We start from the raw sequence: 22405 nt of genomic DNA on the forward strand, positions 1-22405 counted from the left end.
TCCCTAGCTTATCTTATCGTTCGAACTGACTACGCAATGCGTACATGCCACACAATGATTTATGGTCATCGTGTCGGTGTACAACATGCTCTATGATTGTATTTAATTTTCTAATTAATATATCTGCGTACGTATATCAAGAAATTACGCTATATCGGCGTTATTCGTAGGTCGCGAACGTCAGAAGTGCGCACGGGCTATTGCGACACAAACACGTCGTCATGCTCGGTCCGGATAAACTCCTTTCGTGCCGCAGAAGAGTGCCGACTGTGCACCGGGAGAGTTGCATACGATTCGCCGAGAATTCACAGAACCGCGGTGCCGATCACCGAGGTTGCAATGTCCCGCGACCGTGGAAACGTTCCGCTCCGGCATTGCCACTTATATATGCAAATTGCGGCTGTCCCGACAAATCTGACCGGCGAAACTAGCTGTAGACAGCTTGTAATAGCAACACCTGTCCTGCTTGTAACGTACGTTCTAGCGGTCAAGAAATACTCTCGCGTTAAATCCATTGACAATTATGGCTATCATAATGGGATTACGATGTTACACATGTTACGATGTTGATTTATTGACGCTACTCGACTGTTAATTACGAGGAGTAAACCGCCGAGGGCATCGTGGTGTACAGATTTGCGGCATTGCTGGGGCATTGTAAAGATAAAATAAAATTAAGTAATGCCCACTGGGCATCAATAGGCATCGGTGTACATGATTTTGGTCGGCGGTTTACCCCTCGGTTAATTACTTCCGATAATCACAAAATTCTAGCAAATCGGATTAGATTTAAATATCCAATCCTTTTTCTCGCGTGTAACGTGTTTACCCATGTTTTACCTTAACAATGTGTTAATTTAAATTTCGTGCTATTGTTGCAGGTAAGCTTAGATCAATTCCAAGGCTCAGGCGAGACAGATTCAGAATGGGGTATGGCTTGCATGACATTTATAAAGTGCAATATAAAGATAAAATAAGATAGAACATGATAAATAAGATAAAATAAGATAATAAGATAAATTAATGCCCACTGGGCACTGAGTGGGCATTGGTGTACAAGATTCTGGTCAGAAATCTTTAATTCGCACGTATCTATTCGCTGCATAAATTTAGCCACTCCTCTCTCCGCCTCCTTAACATAGCGCAATAGTTCGATATTGACGCGTGTCAAACGATTCGCGGTAGGACGAGCACCTCGGCACCAGCCGCGCTCTTTTGACACTCAAGTGTTGCGCAATCTCTGACCGATTATCGACACCAGCGATGCGCGTCGCACGCGACTACTCCAGAATTCCATTCCAATTCATTTAATACGATTATGTATGCGCGCATCGCTCTCTCCACGTGTTACACGCCGGGCTTCGCGTGTCTACTGGTGCAACCGGTGGCCGTTTACGCGCTCGTTCCCGTAAATCGCGCACGTATACAGGCGCAAAACGGGCGTGTATACACCGCACGCATGGCGACTCGCTCGTTTATCCCAGAGCACGAAGAGAGGTCGACAGGCTAATCAGACTATGACGCTCGTGCGAAGCGGTAAGCGCGCGCTGTAAAAACCGCGAGCCTCGTAACCGCGAGAATCCCGAGTTATGTACGGGGGAGCCGGCCAAGTTAGAAAGTGAATCCTCGTACGCATTCGAATGAACCACACCACCGCGGTTTGCCAACATAATCGAAACATTAGCGAAACAGTCGAAAATACGTGGCTCGCATGCAGACCAGACGTGCGACTCGTAGCGACTTGAAGCCTTGCAATTGGCGTAAGGCCACCGAGTCGAGTGCTCGTCGTTTAAAAACGCGCACGTGTGAAAAATTCGTGCATATTCTTTAAATCGTTTTGTCACTTACGGAAAAGGCAATATAATGTTTTATTATTACGTGCAGAATATCGCAAACTTATATCGCCCGGTGTTACGTTATCATTTCGTACTTAGGAGGAAAATTTTTTAACAGTTCCAGCAGTTCTGTTGAGAGTTCTGGGTAGCCCCTCAAGAGGTCTAAAGGAAATCCTAATGGCAAAATTAAATATTTCCAATACTTTTAGTGTTATCGCTGATTTCGAGATTTCATTTTGTGAAGTTGGCATCCCCAATTTTCAAATGTAACTTTTTTAGGTTAATTCGCCAGAACTATTTTTAAAATTGATAAGGAACTCTAGAACTCTTCGGGGTGCATTCAGAACTGAAAAAAAATTATTTTTTGAGACACGAGGTGCCAACTTCACAGAGGTAACGTAGTACGGTTGATTATAACTGATATATGCACGCTCGATGTCCATGGAGATAAAAGTATATAGCGCCTAGAAAAGTTACGCGCTCTTGAGCACTTATGTGTCATCATAAATGCAGGACAAATGTAATATAATAAAAAAAAAGTACGATTATCGGCGGTGACTCACTTGATTTACGCGCGCAAGTAGCACTTGTGCAAATCTTCCGCAATCAGTGCGCGGGAAATTACTATATCATGTTTATTTATGGCGCATCGCTTGCCACACACGATTAATACGATCATTACGTATTGTAATAGCTTAGATTCACCGGACTCCTCTACGGGAGCGATCGTAAGCTATATGCCGGCGCGTAATTGAATGTCCACGCGTGCAGACGTATAAATCCGTAATACGGCAGCCGCGGAGTAAAAAGCTGCACGCAAATAGAGCGAGGCTCTAGAAGATGTATTCGCGGCGAACGTTAAAGTGACAGCGCACAGGCAGAGACTCGTAAAATGAATCCGACGAGAAATCCCCTTCAAATTGTGCTCCGCGCGAACGGCTTCTCTGAAGCGCGGCTTTATTACGCGTGACGTTACACTTAATTAACTGTGCCGTAAAATATTGTTGAAACGTGCTTTAAGTATCGGCTGCTCTGCAATTATTCCTTCGCGCGTATCGAGATTGGTCAAAATTTCTCACCTTTCGAGAATATGTCTTTATTTAGCTTAGCGATTTATATAACACGGAAGTAAGATATGGAATTTTCGATGTTACTTCCTCTGAGAAAGTTATAATTCTGTTTCTAATTGGCGCCGACCGGAATGTAAAGGAATTACTTTCTCCGAATAGTTTGCAATAATCGGCGATATAGGGCGATCAGCTCGTCGACGTACGATATAGTACCGCTTTAAACCATATCTGTATCTGATTCAAAATTATAGTATGGGAGAAACCAGTATAACTAATTACGTTTGTAAAACACCGCCGATCTATGCAATCTGCTACTTCGATCTGTTCTTTCATGCGATCTCATATGATTCGATTCGGGTCGGTGCTCGCCTTAGTTTTACCGATCTATCTTTACTTTCCTGTTCATTACGGATTTACAAGATATATGGATTTCGTTGCAGATGAATATCCTACTCTTTATATATTTCTTTCCTTTACAATTTATCATCCTACGTCAATCGAAGTTTTGTTGTGGAAACACCAACGCACGATTATAAATAAAAAGATTTTCTAAAAAAAATATTCAATTTCTAAATACACCCCCAAGAAAGTTTGTTTAAAATCAAACAAATTTTGGCCTTACTAGACTTTTATTTAATTTCAAAGAAATGATTCCTTAACCAAGATTTTATTTGAGCCCGGAATTTCAAAAAGAATTCATATTTCTTCAAATCTAGCAAATGTTTTAGTAGAAATGAATAAAAATTTCAAAGAAATATGGTTTACCATATCTTTGTTTAACCTAACTAAATCTTTTTTCTAAGTACACATTGCAATTGTTATCACTTTTTTATAATTATTGTAAAACGGTTCATTCCTTACAATTATGCCCGTAAAAAGAAAACGTTAATCCGGTTTATCAATGTGTCCGGTTTATCAATCAACCTTGATGCCCGCTCTCGACAATTTTTTGCTCTCACGCAAGCTGTTCGATGATCTGAAGTAATTATGCGTAACGGTGCGTGCGGTAATATATGCAGTCGAAGGATTTCGATCACCTCGTAACAATTCGCTCGGCAATTTAAATCGTTTTGTAGTTTTGCCATCGTAATTCAACTATACACGGAAAAATAAATATCCCTTTCATACTTTTTTATAATAATAAGCTTAATTGTCATTTTACACAAGACTGACTGCTAATAACACTGTCAGATGAATAATTCCGATTATCGATAATACGCATGCGAATCCAAAGATGCAAACTGACCAATGTTCAATGACGATTTATGTTTCGCGGATAATATATGAACCCCGCGTATTTCACGGTGGCGTAAAAAGAATTAATTTATGTTCCAAGAGAGTAGAGAGCACGGATAATACGTCTGCTGCTGCTATTCGCCGAGACCCTTCTCGAACGTAAAAGGAGATCGAATGCTGCTGCCGCGTAAAATTTCCTAATAATATGTCTTCCTTAACGAGCCGTTCGCAAAAATTGTCCAACCAACCGCGTTCCAGAAATGCCTTCGCACCAATCCGACAGTTCCTCTCGTTTTTCCGGTTCTCTCCCTATCCGTCGATTCTTTCGAAATGCACGACACCTCATGATTGCCGGCACCGCCGATTTCGATAGTCGCTTGAATGCCGAGCTAATGAGCACAAACTCGAGCGAGAGAATAGTGGGTGTGCTTAGACGAGAATACCGTATTCAAACTCAACGCGCGTTTCGAAGCGTTTGTAAATTCGTTAGGCGCGGATCTGTTCCGCTCTCGACCTCGACCGGATAGACTCCCGGTGCGATGCCAAAAGTAAAAAAAAAACCGCGCAAGACATGAGAGAAGGTAAGAGTGGCAAGCGCGATTTATACCGACTGTAGTAGTCAGTTCCTCATATCTCGTGCCTTTTAAGAAATCCGACCGGGTGAAGTAACGGCACTTGTGTATCTCTAGACTCCTTGCTGCCCAGCTTATGTCAGGATCACATACACGCGGCAGCCCGACCGACAGACAAAAATGGTAGCCGAGAGACATTCTCCGACCGGTCAACTCACATAAATAAGGACGTGCTATTTGTAACGTTTGCTTTGTCAAGTTTTATCAGGGCGAAATTAATAAAAAAGAACCGATCGAGGAAGCCCGAAAATCGCTAAGGCGCTTACGCACTTACATGAATGATACGTCGGACTTTCGGCATTCTCTTTCTACCTTGAATATTTTTGTATTTTTAATCAAACGTTTTAAATTATTCTATTATTTGTTACGACTACGTTCACGGTCGTTGGAAAAATGTAATTCGCGATGTTAAATATACATGTATAATTGTACATGAAATTATAGCGAAATAACAGAGAACTTGAATCGTGAAATCCGGAACTGCGTCAAATCCTGTCTAACACACTCATTAGCCTTGTCAGCGCGGTTTTTCTGGCATGCATCCGCATAGCATCCGCGTGTTCTTCTACACGAACGTAATAGCTATACAAAAATGGCGAGCGAGACATTTTCCAGCTGGTTGGCTATATAAGGACGTCTAATTTGTAATAGCAACTCGATAATTTATTGCAGTAGCGGAACGAACTAGCTGTAGCCACCAGGAAATCGTCGTCCACCGTCAAATAAGAATAGATATTTTACTTAGCGTGTCGCACTTTCTTTGGAACCCGCGGCTATACTTTATGTACATTGTTTCGCATATTCGAAGAGACGCAAAAATTCAGCCAATTTGTGTCAAGCAAAATCATTTAAAGTGGTAAGATAATATATCAAAGTGACGTGCGCACCATCGTGACGAATGTACAAACGGCGAGCATAGCAAATCTTAATTTGTTTCGCAAATTAGGAAGGGGCAGCGCTTACAGATTTAATTATTACAGGAGAAAGCTAATGCGGGAAGTTACCGGGGTACGAACAGAAGTGCACGATCAAACTTACATTCTTGCATCACGTTGTTATATTTTTTTGCGCAGGCGTTGTAACTGCAATTCGAAAGTACCATTAGATAATCGCCGGCAAAAATAATTGTTATGAGAGAACACGGGTGCAAAAAAGCCCTCATTTTCCGATTAGGCAATTATAGTGAGCCACCTGAGATTACTTGGGGCATTAACATACGTATTGTTGTGGTAGAGCGGTCCTAATCTCCGACTTCCTCGTGTCTCGATAAGCGAGAACCGGTCACTCCCGCAGCAATGCAAATTCTTGACAAATTGCCTCGTATTAACGACATATTAACCCGCCATCGCGACTCCGGGAAAAAGAACCGAACTACCGAGTTTTATAGAGCAAGGATGTTACCCGCGATCGGCGCTCCAGAATTTGCCATCCTAGATAAACGAGTGGCAATTTGTTATCCGGCGAAAGACCGATGGGTGCGCGAGCGCGTCCATTCATCGTGCTCATGATCCTTAAATACCCGGCCGTAAATCATCGTATGTAGGCGAACCAGCAGTTTGATGTCCCGTCCGATTTACGATAACGATTCATGCACGAGATGAACCCGAGGAACGGCGTCAGCCTCGGTTCGACGATCGGCCACTTTCTCCGTGCCCCTTCGGACCGGAATATCTTTCACTCGCACCGAGTTGTGGGATTACTCATCCGCACGCGTATATGTCCGGGACATTTGCGCCACGACGTTACAAAAGCATGTGAAATATTTTCTTTGTGATAGCACGATGATGCCAGTACCAAGATCAAGCGCGGCAGAAACGACTCTAGTGAACAACTGCTATAATAAACCGTCCTTCCCTTTCTCGTTCGACGAGTCTAAACGCGATATTGAAGTGCTTTGTCTTTCTTGGTACATTGTGCGCGCGTTTTTCGGCACCGCGTTGATTCTTACTCTATTATTACGTTGGATTCTTAATTCATTATCACATTTAAAGACGGAATATTAATAATACGCAACGTTACGCGAATAGAGTTACTTCGAAAGCGGTAATTCAAGGAAGTCGTTAGACGATCGGTAGGAATCCACAGTGGAATGAACTAAGAAAGTTACATTAAACAGGAAGCGATGGCTCGCGACGCGTTTTTGTAGGATACTCTTCGGTCGCGGCGGAGAAAGATGTCGTGACCACACATTACCGGGGATCTTCTCCGAGATGCTGCGTGAAAGTGATTCCATAATAGCAAGAATGTACACACGTAGCGTATTAAAAATGGATTATTTCAAAAAAGTGAAAAACGAGGCAAATCGCTTACAAAAATAGATTAATTATATCGCGAATAAATTACAATTTCTCCGATTTTTTGAAATCATACATCTATTAAATTGTTCAATAACCTACCAAATAATTGGAAGTAATACTGAGACGAAATACAATTTAGTCGTTTCGTATTTCTCTAACATAATTTTTGCAACTTGCAAAGTTCATACGTTAGACTAAATTTCGACATATTATAACATTTCGATTATACTTTCATTAAACTGTCTTTCTAATAGCTCATTTGTGCCGCTTTATTTACGCCGATAAGCATTTTTTATATTGCGGCCAATAGCGGCTAATATATTCCGTAGAGACATGGAAAGTCAGGAAGGGTATCGAGAATCGTGGTTGAGTTGCAAAAATGTTGCAACAATAAGCCGGAAGGAAAATGCGTCAATAAATAAAGGATAATCTGCGTGGCCGATCCGACTTAGGGAGCCTCTGCCATTTATGTTAATGAGAACCGATTACGATCGCGATCCATTATCTGTTGCCTGGTCAGAAAGAAAGACTCTCTACCCAGTCGCGCCTTTCCGATATAGTGCACATAGACGATGGCTAATACTATAACGCGAAAGAAAGTGTCTGGCGTGCGTGAGAGCTCTTTCACGTGATAACCAGATCATTTTTCGTTCACTTTCACCAGACACCCTCGAGTTAACCAGTTTATCCTCCCGCACGTTTACAGCCCGTTGCCATTTGCAACGATAATCCGATGTCGCGCGATCGATTGATTGTTTGCATCGACTTTCTACACGTACGCGAAAGCCTCGTGTGAAAGCGTACTTCGTTTATACGTGACTCGCAACGGCGATAACAGCGGTGCAAGGTACAAATTAGTAACTGCCGATTAAAGATTTAAGATCTTAGCCCTGTAACTAATTGTAGCTTAATATCCCTTTAATTTGTACGTACTTTCTAACCATTAGTTGTACTGACAAATTGATTGTCTGGAAAACAATTAATTATGCCGACAGATTAAATGGGCAGTGCGGGCAAGATCATACGTAAGATGTGATTCTCGAAAGGAGAACAAAGTCTCAGCGGTGCTTTATTCTCCGAAAAATCGCCGCTCGTAAACGGCGGCCGGCTTTCTGCAAATTTACATATATATCGCTCGGCAAAATCTGAAATGCACACTAGTCAGCTACTCGAAATGGTATGCGGCGACCTGCTGAGGAGATATTACTGAAACTGTTTCGCCAAGTAAAGTGATTGATGTATAACGAACCGCATTCACCGCTGGTCTCCACGCGAAAATAAAAAGGCGAAACCTTGTACGCGAATGTGAAGTGTTAAACAAAGCATCGACACCTTACGTGCAACTTGCGTTTCCATAGGCATTTATAGATGCAAGAATCAAATCTATCAATAAAGAGAGAACGCGGTACAACTAAGGTTAAAGTGCTATCCGCTTATATCTGTCGATTTGCATATACGTGAAAAACTACTACCTACAGCAATTGTTCTAATTTCGTGCTGGAGACAATACTTAATGTATTAAAGATTATATTTGCTCCAATCATACCAGATAAATACACGAAATAAATATTTCAAGTATACCTATCGTTTTATCTCTACTTCAAATTTTTTTCACTACTTAAAAGATAAATAATATAATATCTCGAATTATCTTTATGCAAAGCTCTATTTACTGCGGTAAAACCAAATTGATAATGTCGAAAATAATGTAATAAGTAACATTCTGCTGCGAACGAAGTCACGGCGATCCCACCCCAAAATATATAGGCACGGCGCGCCAGTAGATTTATCTCTAAAATGATATATTGCGGATCGCGAAAGCGCATCGGAATATGCGCGAATGGCATAAATTCACTGCTTTATTACCCGTTAACCACATTAAAAAAAAAATCGGCAAGGACGCCGAAGATGGCAAGATCTCGTGTGAAAGTACACGCTCCTCGACGGTGACCAGTGCATACGTGCATCACTTCTGCGTGTCAGTCCTTGCACGTGCGTTAAGTGCGGGATCGCTATCGCGCAGGTCACACGGTTATGCGTGACTCGTGAACCTTGGCACGCATATTATGCCTATTATCCTGCGCGCACAATCGATAGGCGAAACGCTCACACGCGTGAATACACCGGGTACACATTCCCGCGCGGCCGCCAATCAAGCGGTAGCCACGACGACATGTCCCACCTACACGTCGTAGATCATTCAACTTCGGCGAACAATGTATTTACAGCACCCACACAGACTAACGAGACGCACAATGCAAACCTTGCCGCGCTAAAAATAAAACGATTGTCGTGGTAGCTGAGACATTAATCCATTTATGCGACTCTCTCTCTCGGCGATTGTCGAGGTATTATTGCTCTGTACAAAACGCGGTATGCAGGTCTTTCGAAATGCATTCAATAAAATTTGTATTATCCGTCATTGGCAGCGCGTGATAATGTAATTTGTTATGTTACACCGCACCGCTCAGTTGCCGTACGGTATTGAAATAATCTTGCCGATCCTTTTACCGGTTCTATCTACCGACTTTCCGAGAGTAATTTCGCTCAAGATCGGTCAGCTGACATTTACGCCTCTGTGTGTAGCGCAATAAAGAAAATGACTGATTATTAGTCGGTCGACTTTCGATCACGTAGGACGGCTGGTAGGCCCCGTTCGTGCTTCACTAAAGAACTAAAGCGCGTTAATTCCGGATAATGTCCTTTAATGCTTGGTGGATTGAACTTCTAATCGACACGCCAGTATTGTCCCAGATCGTTATGCCCGCTAACTGATTATTGCATTGGCGCAGGTTGATACAATAAACTTTACCGGCAATAAATAATATTATTTTGCTACAGTTAAATGCATTATTCCAAGTTTAAATAGTGATCGTTTTGCACAGCGAAACATCGCGCGAGCATGAATCTTAATTTAGCAATCGTGTAGCTTTTTCCTTATCAATTAGTTTTCTCTTCCTTTAAATCAAATACTCTGATATTGTTAATATTTTTGATACAATTTTATGCTAATATTGTATTAAATTGCATTTTCTTACGATTATTGAAAAATATTACATGTGCAAGGAGGATAATTAACAACGCGTTACTAATATGCGTTAAATTATGTCACATCTTATTATATAACGTGCGTATTTCATAAATGTAAAATAAAATTTAATAACTCTAAAGGGTTATCGAACTTTATAATTATAGTGTATTGGGCATGCAGTGTTAATTAATCTTGGAAAATGACAAAACGTAACAATCTAATGTAAATTTATCTCAATATATTTCCGATTGTGGAATTTCTCACTACGATATTCCCACGAATGCATTAATCACAGTACGGTGAAAAGCCTCTTTAACGCATCACTGACCTTTCTTCAACGTAAACTTTACTTAACAAATGTAAACTACTCGTAGCCATCGATTTCCCTCTCACGAAGCCACGTTAAGAATGACAATTATCTATCTAGAGAACGATGTATTATCGAAAATCGTCATCTCCGTTAGTGTGATTATGATTAATGAGACATAACGGGGAAAAACGGAATGACGAACCGGGGCTCACCATTCGTCTCGGAGCTAATTGGTTACCGCAGAACTTTAATGATCAAAGCGTCCTTGTGCCAATGATCGAGGCGCTCTAGATCCCACCAGCAATTAACTATGCAGGAAGAAAACGGTAACAAGGATGCTATGTCCTTCCCAGACACTCATACTTTAATAACGTTCTCTCATGCCTGCCATCGATACGCATCACACGAAGGTCTAATGACTGCGAAGAACTATCGGCCGTTTCGAAACGACGACGTCCTAGAATGCGGCACGTCTCTCCCATAAAACTTGTGTAGCTCCGTCTGCGTAGCTCCACATAGAGCTCTTCGTAAAAATAATGCTATATAAAATTCGTGTCGGAGAGGGACTATCCCTTTCAATACGGCAAGTTCTCTCTTACGAGAAGAAACTAAATGGTAAATAATACGAAACCACAATTAGCCTTAGGGAGATTATGAAAGCGAGCTGTGTTCTTAAGTGGAGAATTGCAGTTTACGCAGCGGCATTAACGTGTCTCTTGATCGCGAGAAAAGAACCTGCTGCGGGGAACAGATCGCGAACGATCTAAGTATTATACAAATCCCGCGCCGTGGAATTGGCGGGATGAGGGATAATCAGTAGCCACTTTTCTCCCGGGCAGCCGTCGAAAAGATCGCTACGACCTGCAACGATCGTGCCCGACGGAAATCACGATTCCTAAAGATTTACGTGCCTAAGCCGCGCCATTAACTCATCAACCGAAAAAATACACTTTGCAGAAGAGTACCGAGGATTCTCATCATCCTGTTTCGATATACATATCTCGTGACACCCGGAAGTTAAGTACATCACGACGAAGAGTGAGAGAAAGAGAGAGAAGAAAGAGAAAGAGACGAAGAGAAAGTTGAGGAAGCGATCTCGATGATCTGTGCCGAAACTACATCCATTTTTTTTATACCTAGAACATCGATTCATTCAATTAGTCTGCTAGCCTTGCGGTGTACAAATTAATTCGTTAAATTTTGAGACACGTAAGGATTAATTAATAAATTTTCACATTAGAGCCTTATAAATTTTATTAATTGTTTAATTAATAAAATTTACTTGCACGATAGACAGTTTAAATTGGTCGACGATTTATCATCGTCGAAAATTGCATAAAATCGCTCGCGTACAAATTCATAAATATAATCTAAAAAAAAGAGAAAATGATGGATAAAAAATTTAGACTAGTTCAAACTATGAATACCAAGAGGCACGGTACTGTCTCGCGCCAAGTATACGCGTAGCGAGTTGATTTCACTGTGAAAGTAATACGACGGGTTTAATACGACTCTCTTAATCTCTCAATTCTTTCATTTTTGTTTCACTAAAATATTTTTCGCGACCTTGATGAATGCATTCTAGGCTCTAACTGTTAAGTCCAGCTTGATTTCTGAGAACGAGCGATGGGATACCCCCCCTTTCTCCTGCATATTCGAGTTCTGAAACGAGTTTTACAGGAACCCTCGCAGCAAGATAATTATATAGTTCTGATCGTGAAAGTGGCATCGAACCGTGGTCGCCAGAGAACACTGACTAAATGGGTTGACAGCACTGTCAAGGTCAATCCCCTTCGACTTGGCGCGTGGTGTTAACATTCGTCCGAAAACCGATGCTTCTAACTAATCGCTGTTACATTCTATTATTCTTTTAGTGGAAAAGTTAGACCATCGCCTATAAATGTAATACGGAATTACATCTGTTAATAACATATTCGTGAAATTGAGAAGTTTCCCCCTTTCCACTATTACGTACGTCGCGTAAATGTTAGCGATTAATAGAATAAAAGCGCTATCGCGCCGCATCTGTAATAGCATACTTTCGACATAATGCACACCTGCAAAAGGGGTGATTAATATTGATCAATATTCCGCGAGGCGCAAGGAAAACGGAGATAATAGGCATGCTACTACGTCGTGTGTCAAACGCGTGTGCGGTTCACATACCAGAGCCCTCGTAATTCGCGCGCGAAAATATCGATATCCGTGACGGGAAAAATTCCACGAGAGATCCTTGTCTCCTCTAAAACTACCGAAACTCGAAATTCTTATCCACGCGACGAATCGCAAAGAGGCGTTCGGTCTCTATGAAATATAGCAGCGTGTCAACCTATGATAAAACATTGCTCAAGCGTTGTATCTCGGACGTTACGACGCGGTATAACGGCCGTTGATTATGCGGTGCGTATCAGAAAAAATTATTGTAATCTCAATGTAACGCCATGGTACTGCTCTTGCAATATCTCTCTGTCCCCCGGATAAAGTGAATTTTTTTAAGCGACTTCGGACAAATCGATAGGAGCATGTATCTTGATCAAAGTCGGGCATGACGGGAGACACGAGGAATACATCATTCAAGTCTGCCAGCAATCATTATGACTCGCGATTATTTTAGCTTTAAACCGCACGACAACCGTCAGGTACATTTTCACCGTTCACCCCCGTTTCCACTTATTTTCGTATTATCGGAAATCCGATGATGAAATCCACCGCGGTGAAATCTTGTCGCTCAATGTCGGATATAAAAATAACATAAGATAAGAGGGAAGAGAGTTCGCGTAAAGGAAGTACCGCGTTAAGCAGTTTTGCCGACCTCATCGAGACTTCCCTTCGGGAGAAAGTTCGTGATTGAATTCTCGCCAACGCTGCGATAAATTAAACGAAAGTTTAAAGTCGTCACGTTCCCCCTGCGAGGCTATTGCTACTACGTATCACGTGCAGCCACCGACCGGGGCTGCTTCAAAGTACACGGCAAGCCGGATGCTTTCACTCTCAAGAAATATTTTCGAGAGACGAGTGCTCTTCTCTCTATCTCGCTCTTTCTCCCCACGGCAATCCTTTTCGCGATCTTTCAACGAAGATAAAGGCGTGGCCAGTTTCGAACTCCCACGTTCTGTACCGTGAGATTTCCATGATACCTCTGATTATTAACGATGCGTCTCGACATCTGCAACTTTTGCCAGATATCCGCGGTACAAATTAACAATCTACACGAGCAAAGTGTTAATCACAGCATTTTTTAAACATTTTGCTCTTAATCTATAATGACGGTAGCGAAACAGCAACAGATAATTACGTTAGTATCGTGCGAGGGAATTTGCGATGTTAATCAAGAATGAACCTTCTAATTTCTCACATTTTTGGAGATCACCGGGCACTTACGTAAAGATTACATCGATGCTTCGTGTAACAATCTCGAAAATGCTACAGTTCAATGTAATCCGCTCTTTCAATTATCGACATCGAGGTAACGTTGATTTAAGATGCAGATGCCGGTACGCGAGACTCGTGATTACGGGATCGATTAATGAGGTAGCTCGCGCGTGGTAACGTTGTTCCTTAGAATACGCCAGATTCGTCACGCGCGCGAGAAAGGAGGCTCATCTAGGGTAAATCTCGTGTCGAAATCGCCAAGAAATTTATGAGAATATAAAACCGAGCGCGCCTGTCTCATTAATGATTATTGATGCGAAGAGCGCTTCTTGCAACGTACAGAAGTGTGTCGCTCATTTTTAGATACTTTTATCGAAAATTTATTAGCACTCAACTCTATCGTGCGTGTAATTCAACCAATTACGTCCACAAATCTTTATTATTTCACATTGTAATTGTCTTAATTGTTCGATAACATGCTTGCAATATTAACGAGACACTAGTTTGAAATCTGTTCCATTCGACACTGAAGAACTAAGCACCTGATACGATTTCTTCATTACTCATTCAGATCCGAAATGTTGATAAACCACGGATACGCGTCTCTCTTATACCGCACGGAGTATTTAGTTACACGTTAATGGCCAACGGCAGCGGCCACCGTCGCTCATTTTTTTCGAAAAGTTCGAAAGCAGGAAGCACCTGTCCCCCCCCCCCTCCCGATTTCCATCCACGCAGCACGAAATTTTCTTCTCCCATCACGTAACAATCCGCGTCTTTTCCCGTCGCGTCCTAGGGCGAGAAAAGGAACAAGAGGAACAACGTACCTCGGCCGATGGTAATCACTTCCTTGTCGGTACACCCGTAAGAATCTTGAAACCCCTGATTTGCGATTTGATTATGTCGTTCGCGTACCCATTACAATTTCTAAGTAGTGCGCGACTACATCCAAGTGGAAAACGGCTATACCACGTCTCGAGGTTTTTTTTTTATCAGCATCAGCATGTCGTCCAACATGTAATCCCGTGAATGTTGCTCGAAAGAAATGTTACAAATTCCTTCATTCTGTGTCATGACATAGCCGAGGTTTTATCGTAAATTTAAAATTATAATACCGAATAATTTATCGCGCGTCAAGCGTTCGTTAACAATGAGCGTTTTGACGTATCGAGATATCCGTCCTTTTAATTTAATACAAATTTATAAATTGGTTCATTAAAACACTTATCGTGTAAGAATCTTAATCTTTCGCAAATAAAAATACTTGAGCGTTCATACTTAAAAACGTTAGGTTTAAAAAACGTTTCTCAAACGTATATTTAAAGTATAAGAAATTTAGTATTGACATTTAAAGTTTTGCCGGTTGTTTCCAACGTTCGTGATTGATTTATATTATATAATGTTATTTCCTACATAATCACTACAAGTTATAGATATGCTGTGAAAATCATTACACTGAAACGGATTATTAGCAATTAGGATTGAAAAACCTACAGACTAACAAGTGGTGACTCGGAGCAAATAATAAACAACTAGAGAGAGAAGCATTCCGCGGACAAACTAAAAGCTTGTCAATCTCGATTTACATGAAAATAGCAATAAGATCGATTCTTTTCTTCTAAATCAATTCTTATTATATCGCAAAGTCTGCTTTTAATGTTTTCGCGTCAACTATTCGCGCAAACCGTAATTATATCCCTACGTACTTTTATTGAGAAGAGATGTTAGACTCATTTTACATTACACTACATTGCGAGCGGTGCTGCGATAACCTTCGCTTAAATACACAACGCATATATTCCGGTTAATTAGGAGTTTCGATGGATGAAATAATAGCCATAAACCGTGAAGCGATATATAGGTGTTGCGAAGTTTATCGACTCTCATCAAGTTATGATCGCGCAATATTTTTTTTTTCACGCGAGGCGAGCGCAATAATAAAGCGTCATCTCCGGCTGTTTCGCAAATAGTGTCGCTGGGACAATGTTGAGACTACGACGATGTCGCACTCGAGGAAATGGAGTTCCCGCATTGGTGGCATCTCTATTGTTATGGAATGGAATATCATTGAAAAAATGGGGCCGCGTAGACGGTAAATTAATTTTTTAATGAGTGACACGTGCACGAGCTTCTCTAGCGGAAGGCGGAAATATCGAGACGTATGATTTATATACGCAGACACACAGAGAGAGAGAGAGAGAGAGTAGTTATTTTTCGTTTAGAACGTCTTTTGCTAGCGTTTAGGTATTTTCGATAAAAGTTGGTGTGTTAATGTTTTTAAAGGACACATTTCTAGTCGGTAAATGAAGAATTAACTGGCTGCATTTCTGTCAGTATAGACAACGGATCTGTCAACACGCGATTGCAGACGACGAGTGGTATTGTCAGCCCTGCGTCTTCATACAAATTCCGCGGACGAAGTGCACGATTTATTTTATTCGAAGTGCACAGTATGTGGTTCTCGGATCCGGTAACTCGCGGTATTGTCGAAAGTAACAGCCGGCAGAGTGAACTATTACTCAAGAATTACATTACGCACGAAGCACGGAGCCTGCGTACCTTTCGTCATTCGGACTTGATTGTTCTATTATGCAGAAAGCGCCCGCGGTTCGTCGCTAGAAAGTAAAGTACGTCATGCGTGTTTAAGGAAGACCGATTGCCGTGTCATCGTGCAACGCTTCCTCGCTGAATTCAATGCAGATGCTCTTCTACGAAAATAAATGTAGCAGACGAAACCGAGCGCGACTGTATAGACTATATTAGCGGTTTAATTAATTGACATTTTCGCGCGCCGTTTAACTTGAAAAAGAACCGACGCGTACCGAATTAACTTTTATACTCCACCGCTGCTCGGAACGTATTACTTTTCACTTTCGTCCCACGAATATTATGTCAGTCACTTTCTATTCTTCTCGCTAATTCTACAGATTTTACATTCGTACGTTAAATAATTTGCTTCACATTCAACGAATAACGATATGAAAATACGCACGAACGTTATCTCGAGTAATATGTTTCCCGCGCTAAATAAAAGCCTATTAAATTTATTTAAATATAAATCAAATGCGACATTTTTACTGTCTTATATTATTTAGTATAAACGTCATAGCGCTAGCGTTTTATTGACAACTCGATCTATTAAATAAGCTACAGTTTGTTTGGAAACGACTATACATAGTTTTTAACAATATTCTATTAAAAATTTCTCTTTTTATATATCAAAAGTGCCGTATCTCTCTTTTACAAAGTAAGCGGAAGGTGGTCAAGGCCCGTGATTCCTAATCGCGATACGCGGCACGATAAATTACGAGAATCCCGCGGAATCACACCAACAAATTGCCAGTTGGTGCCTCATTACATTGCGGCGAGCCGTAATTGGCGTGGTGAAATACCGCCGACAGACCGCGATTTAACAAGTCCATTGAGCCAATTCCTTTCGATGCGATCCGAAAATCGGATCGCGCGGCGAGCGAGCGGCTCGATAAATCGAGATAGCGCATTAGTGAGAAAGGAAGAAACAAAGTACGAAAAGCTCGGGCGGTCGGCCTGCGAATACACGCGTACATTCGCAGAACTAATCAGAAATGCGTTGCGAGCGATTTTCCCGTTGCAGCCGTTGCTTAGTCGCATTACGTAAATATCGTGTGTCTCATTAAAAACGATTACTTCTGGTATAATTCGCTTATAACGTTAACTGTCTGCGGTCAGCGCGCTCCGGAGATTTGCGGCGGACGATGAAAGAGAGAGAGAGAAAAAAAGAAGAGCGGGAATGTCGGAAGCGTTGTCGACCCGGTGCCATGCGTCTCGGACACCGGGTTGACAAGCGGAGCCGAGGGAATGAGGGTCTCAGCTTTATACACGCTCTCCGCGCAAGGATCTCCGGAGACGCACTAAACCCTCCGGTAAGCGTCCGGACTTGTCATCGACGTAATTGACTTTCTCTTGTGCCGAGGATGAAAGAAACCCGGCGAGATCGCCCGTCGGTAAGGCACGAACTAATTAAGGAAGTCCGATGTCCGCGGGCTAATTAATAGTGAACCGGATGCCCCGGAACCACGCGCCGTCATCTCCTTTTCTTATCTTTTTACGTAACGTTTTTCAAGTCCCACTGCACGCGACCGACACTTTGCGACGAGCGCGCGGGCATAATTTTAACATTTAAACGTCTGCGCTTGTAAAAATCGGCGAACACGGTCGAATTTGTCTCAAGGGCGACCAAGAGGAGAGCTGGTTCTCGCGAACAAAATAGCCGTCAATTCCCATTTGCATTCCGTAGAAACGTGCCCCTTTCGCGTCGCGCCGCTTAAATGTATCATCTTACCGTTTATCGGAGGCTATTCAGTGTGCAGTAAGAATAATTTAAAAGGCCGTACTGTAATTCAGACATCATTACGGAGCGGCTTGTGTAAAAAGAGAAGAGTAAACATCGATTGCATCAAATTCCGGCGCTTCTCAATACACAAGAAATGAAAGCGAGAATAATCGATTAATATGGTATAATCTGCACGGTATGTTTCTGTGGCTGCCAATATAATAAATCTACGCTCTCTCTCTCTCTCTTTCCCTCCCAAGGTGTTCCACGAAGCTCCTTGGAAACCGGGATTTAATATGCAACCACCGCCGTACGCGGCCAATTCGATGATCTACGCGCGCGATTACCGAGGGCGATCATTAATGTATTGCAATTAATAAATAAATCGCGCGCTTTTTATCGAGCCGCCCCGACATCGGCCGCAGAAGTCGCTCCTACGCATTCCCGGCCGCGTACTTTTCCCCCGAGAAAATATCTCGCTCTTTGCCCACGGTGTATAACTGGGTCGTAAATATCGGCTACCCGCAATTTAACCCACGTTGCGCTTATGTCGCGTATATAAGCCGGCACGATGCAACCTTTCTCACAAAGACCTGTTCTTTGTTTCAGATGGAGCGCCGATTCCCGAGGACACAGTCGTGCACGAGGTAAGAAAAATCTTAGAAGGGCAAAAAGAAGAAATTCCACCTCTTCCTCCATACGCTCGCCTTTATCGTAATACAATTCGCGTGTCTAAAGTCCGATTGTAATGAAAACTCGCGATACTCGCAAAGTAACCGCACAACCAGTGCGATATGTACTTTTAGGGCCAGTTTCACAAACGTCGGCCAACTGTTAGCCGAAGATTAATTGCTTCTCTGTCTCTTCTTACAATTAGACAATAAGACAGAAAAAAAGTAAGAGTCGACTGAACTGTCTGGTTAACAGTTAACCGACGTTCGTGAAACTGGCCTCTAATGGGATATTCAAAGCCGAAAGTCCCTCGTCAGAAAATGTTTTTTAATTTCAAACAATAATTTTCTAAATGATTTACGATATATCGCGTACAACTCTCAGGCCCGTCCTAAGATTCGTCATTTGTTACCAACGCGATTTGAATAAAATTCATTTTCATTGATTAATTTGTCTTTTGATTTTTTACAAGCAGATGTTACGTATATTAAAATATTTAAACGACACCAATAAAGAGTAGTGAGAAATTCATTTCTCGATTAACAGCAAATTTTAATTTACTCGCGAACTGTGAGTGGGGAAACTTTTTCCTTTCTATTCTTCCTACATTTTAAATAATAAATCAGATGCAAATATAGCACACAATTTTTCTTATCTATCTCTTCTGTTGTCATCAACCTCGATGGCAAACTTGAAGCTATTGATAGTCAAGATAATAAAATAATTCCTCGCGTTTAACTTTTATATTTTTAAACGTTGTTTCTTATAAAACGTGCTAATAAAAACTCACGGCAATCCGTAAATAAATTGTTAACGATCGAGGAGAGTCTCTTACGTACACTCTCGTGTACGCGATTGCCTCGACGAACGATTATGCGTGTTCTCGGCTCAAACGGTTTACGCTAATCCCACACCATGCATTACGAGGCAATGGGATCCGTGAGCTATCGCATATCTCTTCGTAATATTCATAGATTCATTACGTCGAGTTAAATGAAAGATTATCTGCGACTCACCGTTACGAAGCGCAGCAGCGGAGTTGCGTCTACGTTGATCTGCAACACACGCATACGAAATTCAAATTACTTCGCGTCGAAAGTATCTTATCAATAAAAATACTAATAATAATTGTCCGCGCGCAAGGCACGGCGCAAGAGCGCGGGCGTTGGACATCGAATTATTTTATTTCGCTGGCGCCGCTGCGCCACGACCGGCAGCGACTCTCTTGCGCCTGCGAATGCGCTCTTGCGCCTTACGCCCTGTCGTGTAGACGAGCCTTATGACAGCCATTCTGCTCAGGCCCTAATCTAGAAGCGGGACACTCACCTTACAGTTGCTCCGCCGGCGCCTGATGCCCTCCGGGCCTCCTCCTCCTCTCAGGTCCCCAGGTCGAGTCACCACACACTCGCGAAGGCCCGGTTAATTAACACTCGCGTCGGTTATCGGAATAAGACGATCGCGCGTCACTCGATACGGCACTCCCGGTATTGTGACACGCGACGCACTTGTCACATCGCGACGGGCGCGAGCAACGCGAGAGAGGAACGAACGGAGGTTCGCTACGACTTGCACCCTCGTTCGTCGCACCGACGCGACGCGACGGAAAACGTTTCGCAGCGGACGACGAGCGAGACTCGAGCCGGTGGACCTGAACGGATTCGCCAAGGCGAGGAACTCGTGTCGCGCGACCGACAAAACTTCAAGTACGAGGCTAATCGCGACTGTAATTGTCGTCGCGGCGTCACTCGACGCGAGCCCGCGTCGCGCCCAGTAACTTTCCGATAATGGCGGACGTGCGTGAAGGCAGCCGCGGCGCGGCAACTTCACTCGCGATCGGATCGCGCGAAACGAGGCGCCAAGTGAGGTTAATGGACTGGCGAGACGCCGCGATGGGACGCGTTTTCGGAGTACACGATCGAAATTCGGCGTCGCGAATCTTAGTACGCGCGAATCGTGAACCGCGCTGTAGACCAATTCGTTGTCGATATCCTACGGGATCGACGCTCCGCGCGCCCGGGGGCCCGCGCGTTCTCAGAGTCCGAGAATCGTATCCGAGTCGAGCAAAGCGACGAAACCGTTCGAAGCGCGACGCCACACCAATTGAGAATCGCCGTCTCTTACCGCTTCGTCTCGAGCGAGGGACGTCGCGCCAAATATCCGTCGTGAGGAATGGAATACGGAAGGAACGCGGTGCGTCGGCCAGCGAGTCGCCGACATGAGTCGTAGCTGCCGCGTACTGAACATAGCAACGAGCTGCGCCGTTCGACTTATTGCTTTCCCGTAGGCGCGAACGATTGATTGACCGGCGCGTCTCTTTCCCCTTTCATTGTCCACCCAAAGTACTTCTGAACGGGAGCCGCGCTTGTTAATCTAGTTGGTGTTCGTTCGAAGAGATCGCGTTTCCCCTCGATACTCAACGCGATCGTGTTTCGTAGGAAATCAACGATACGACGCGCTGGGACTCGGGACTCCTCGCGCCACTACCTTCCGGCTCGAGCTCGCCCGTGCGAATGATACCGCGCGTGTTTACGGTCGGCCGTACGTTACGCCAAGGCCAAGGTCGACAAAAACAGCGACGATCGTTGCGAACGTTGCGCGTTGATTTTACGCGTAACAAATTCCACACTTCCCGAGGTCAAGGTCTTCGGCGACAAGAACAATGCCGAGCGGCGAGCGTCGCGCGCAGTGTATACGTTCGTTAAATTCAAACGCTTTAGCCGGTGTTCAGTAATTTCAAGTTGGCTAGTTTTTTAATTTTTGGACGTACGGTTTCACGTGTGAATCGCGCGAGATATGTCTTGCCGGTTAACCGAGCATCGATAGCGAATCGCGAGGATTCAGCGATCACGCGATGATATCGCTCGCTTATTATTCACAGAGAGCGATCGCGGTTTTTCACGTACTTGTCGCGAGCGCGTATCAAGAGAAAAGGAATACGATATACGGAGCGGCGCGGGCCGCTAACCGATCCGTTCGACTGTCGCCGCGCGAATGATAGACACAATGAGAATAGACGGTTTTTTCGACCGAAGTGTTTACGGCGCTACGTCATTTCTCGGAACCGGGGCTCGACGTTCGACGCCCGAAATTCCAAAACCGCGATCCATGACGTGTGAAATATTTGGCCGGTATATTGTAGACGCACACGGCGCTCGACGTTCATTGTTTACGGGGCGTTCACCTCGGTCTTGACGTCACTACAGTCTACCTGCGTCGCGCGTTTATCGTTTTATCATTCGTGTAGTGAGACTCGAGGTGATAGGTGCATGGTGGCGCGATCCTCTCCGTGTGTTGTAACGTTCTTCAAACCGTGATCACGAGTGTCAAGAAAGATGCAATCACTACGGCCGATCTGTAATTAATTAACTCGATCATCGACCAGCACCGATTAATTGGCTCTCACTTAATGGTTCGTACACTGTGATTAATTATCAAAGCGGATAGTTCGTGCGACTCATTCCTGCGCGGTAAGTAATCGAAGCAGCAGAAAATAGCAGCTGTAAATTACTGTTTTGTAATAAATATTCGCAGGCGACAACAAATTTTTTTAGAAAAATTAGAGGTGATTTAAAATAGATTTTAAAAGGCGATTAAACGTAACATTATTTGACATGTGAAAATTATTCATTTGAATATAC

The 22405-nt window shown here is 43.1% G+C and overlaps 1 protein-coding gene across 4 annotated transcripts in view; it reads left to right on the forward strand.

The window, feature by feature from the left end:
- Positions 1 to 22405, forward strand: part of LOC105568012 — a 55220-nt gene that overhangs the window by 25026 nt on the left and 7789 nt on the right. For 3 of the 4 annotated variants that reach the window (XM_012023347.1, XM_012023348.1, XM_012023349.1), the window contains one exon: positions 18705 to 18742. In XM_012023347.1, coding sequence (XP_011878737.1) covers positions 18705 to 18742 — 38 coding nt within the window. Of the gene's footprint in view, positions 1 to 18704; positions 18743 to 21557; positions 22235 to 22405 lie in introns of those variants that run through there. The other variant, XM_012023350.1, reaches the window with a different exon arrangement.

This window comes from Vollenhovia emeryi, unplaced genomic scaffold (genome assembly GCF_000949405.1).
Source record: "Vollenhovia emeryi isolate VEMERY1.0 unplaced genomic scaffold, V.emery_V1.0 DF939132.1, whole genome shotgun sequence".
NCBI classification, from domain to species: Eukaryota; Metazoa; Arthropoda; class Insecta; order Hymenoptera; family Formicidae; genus Vollenhovia; species Vollenhovia emeryi.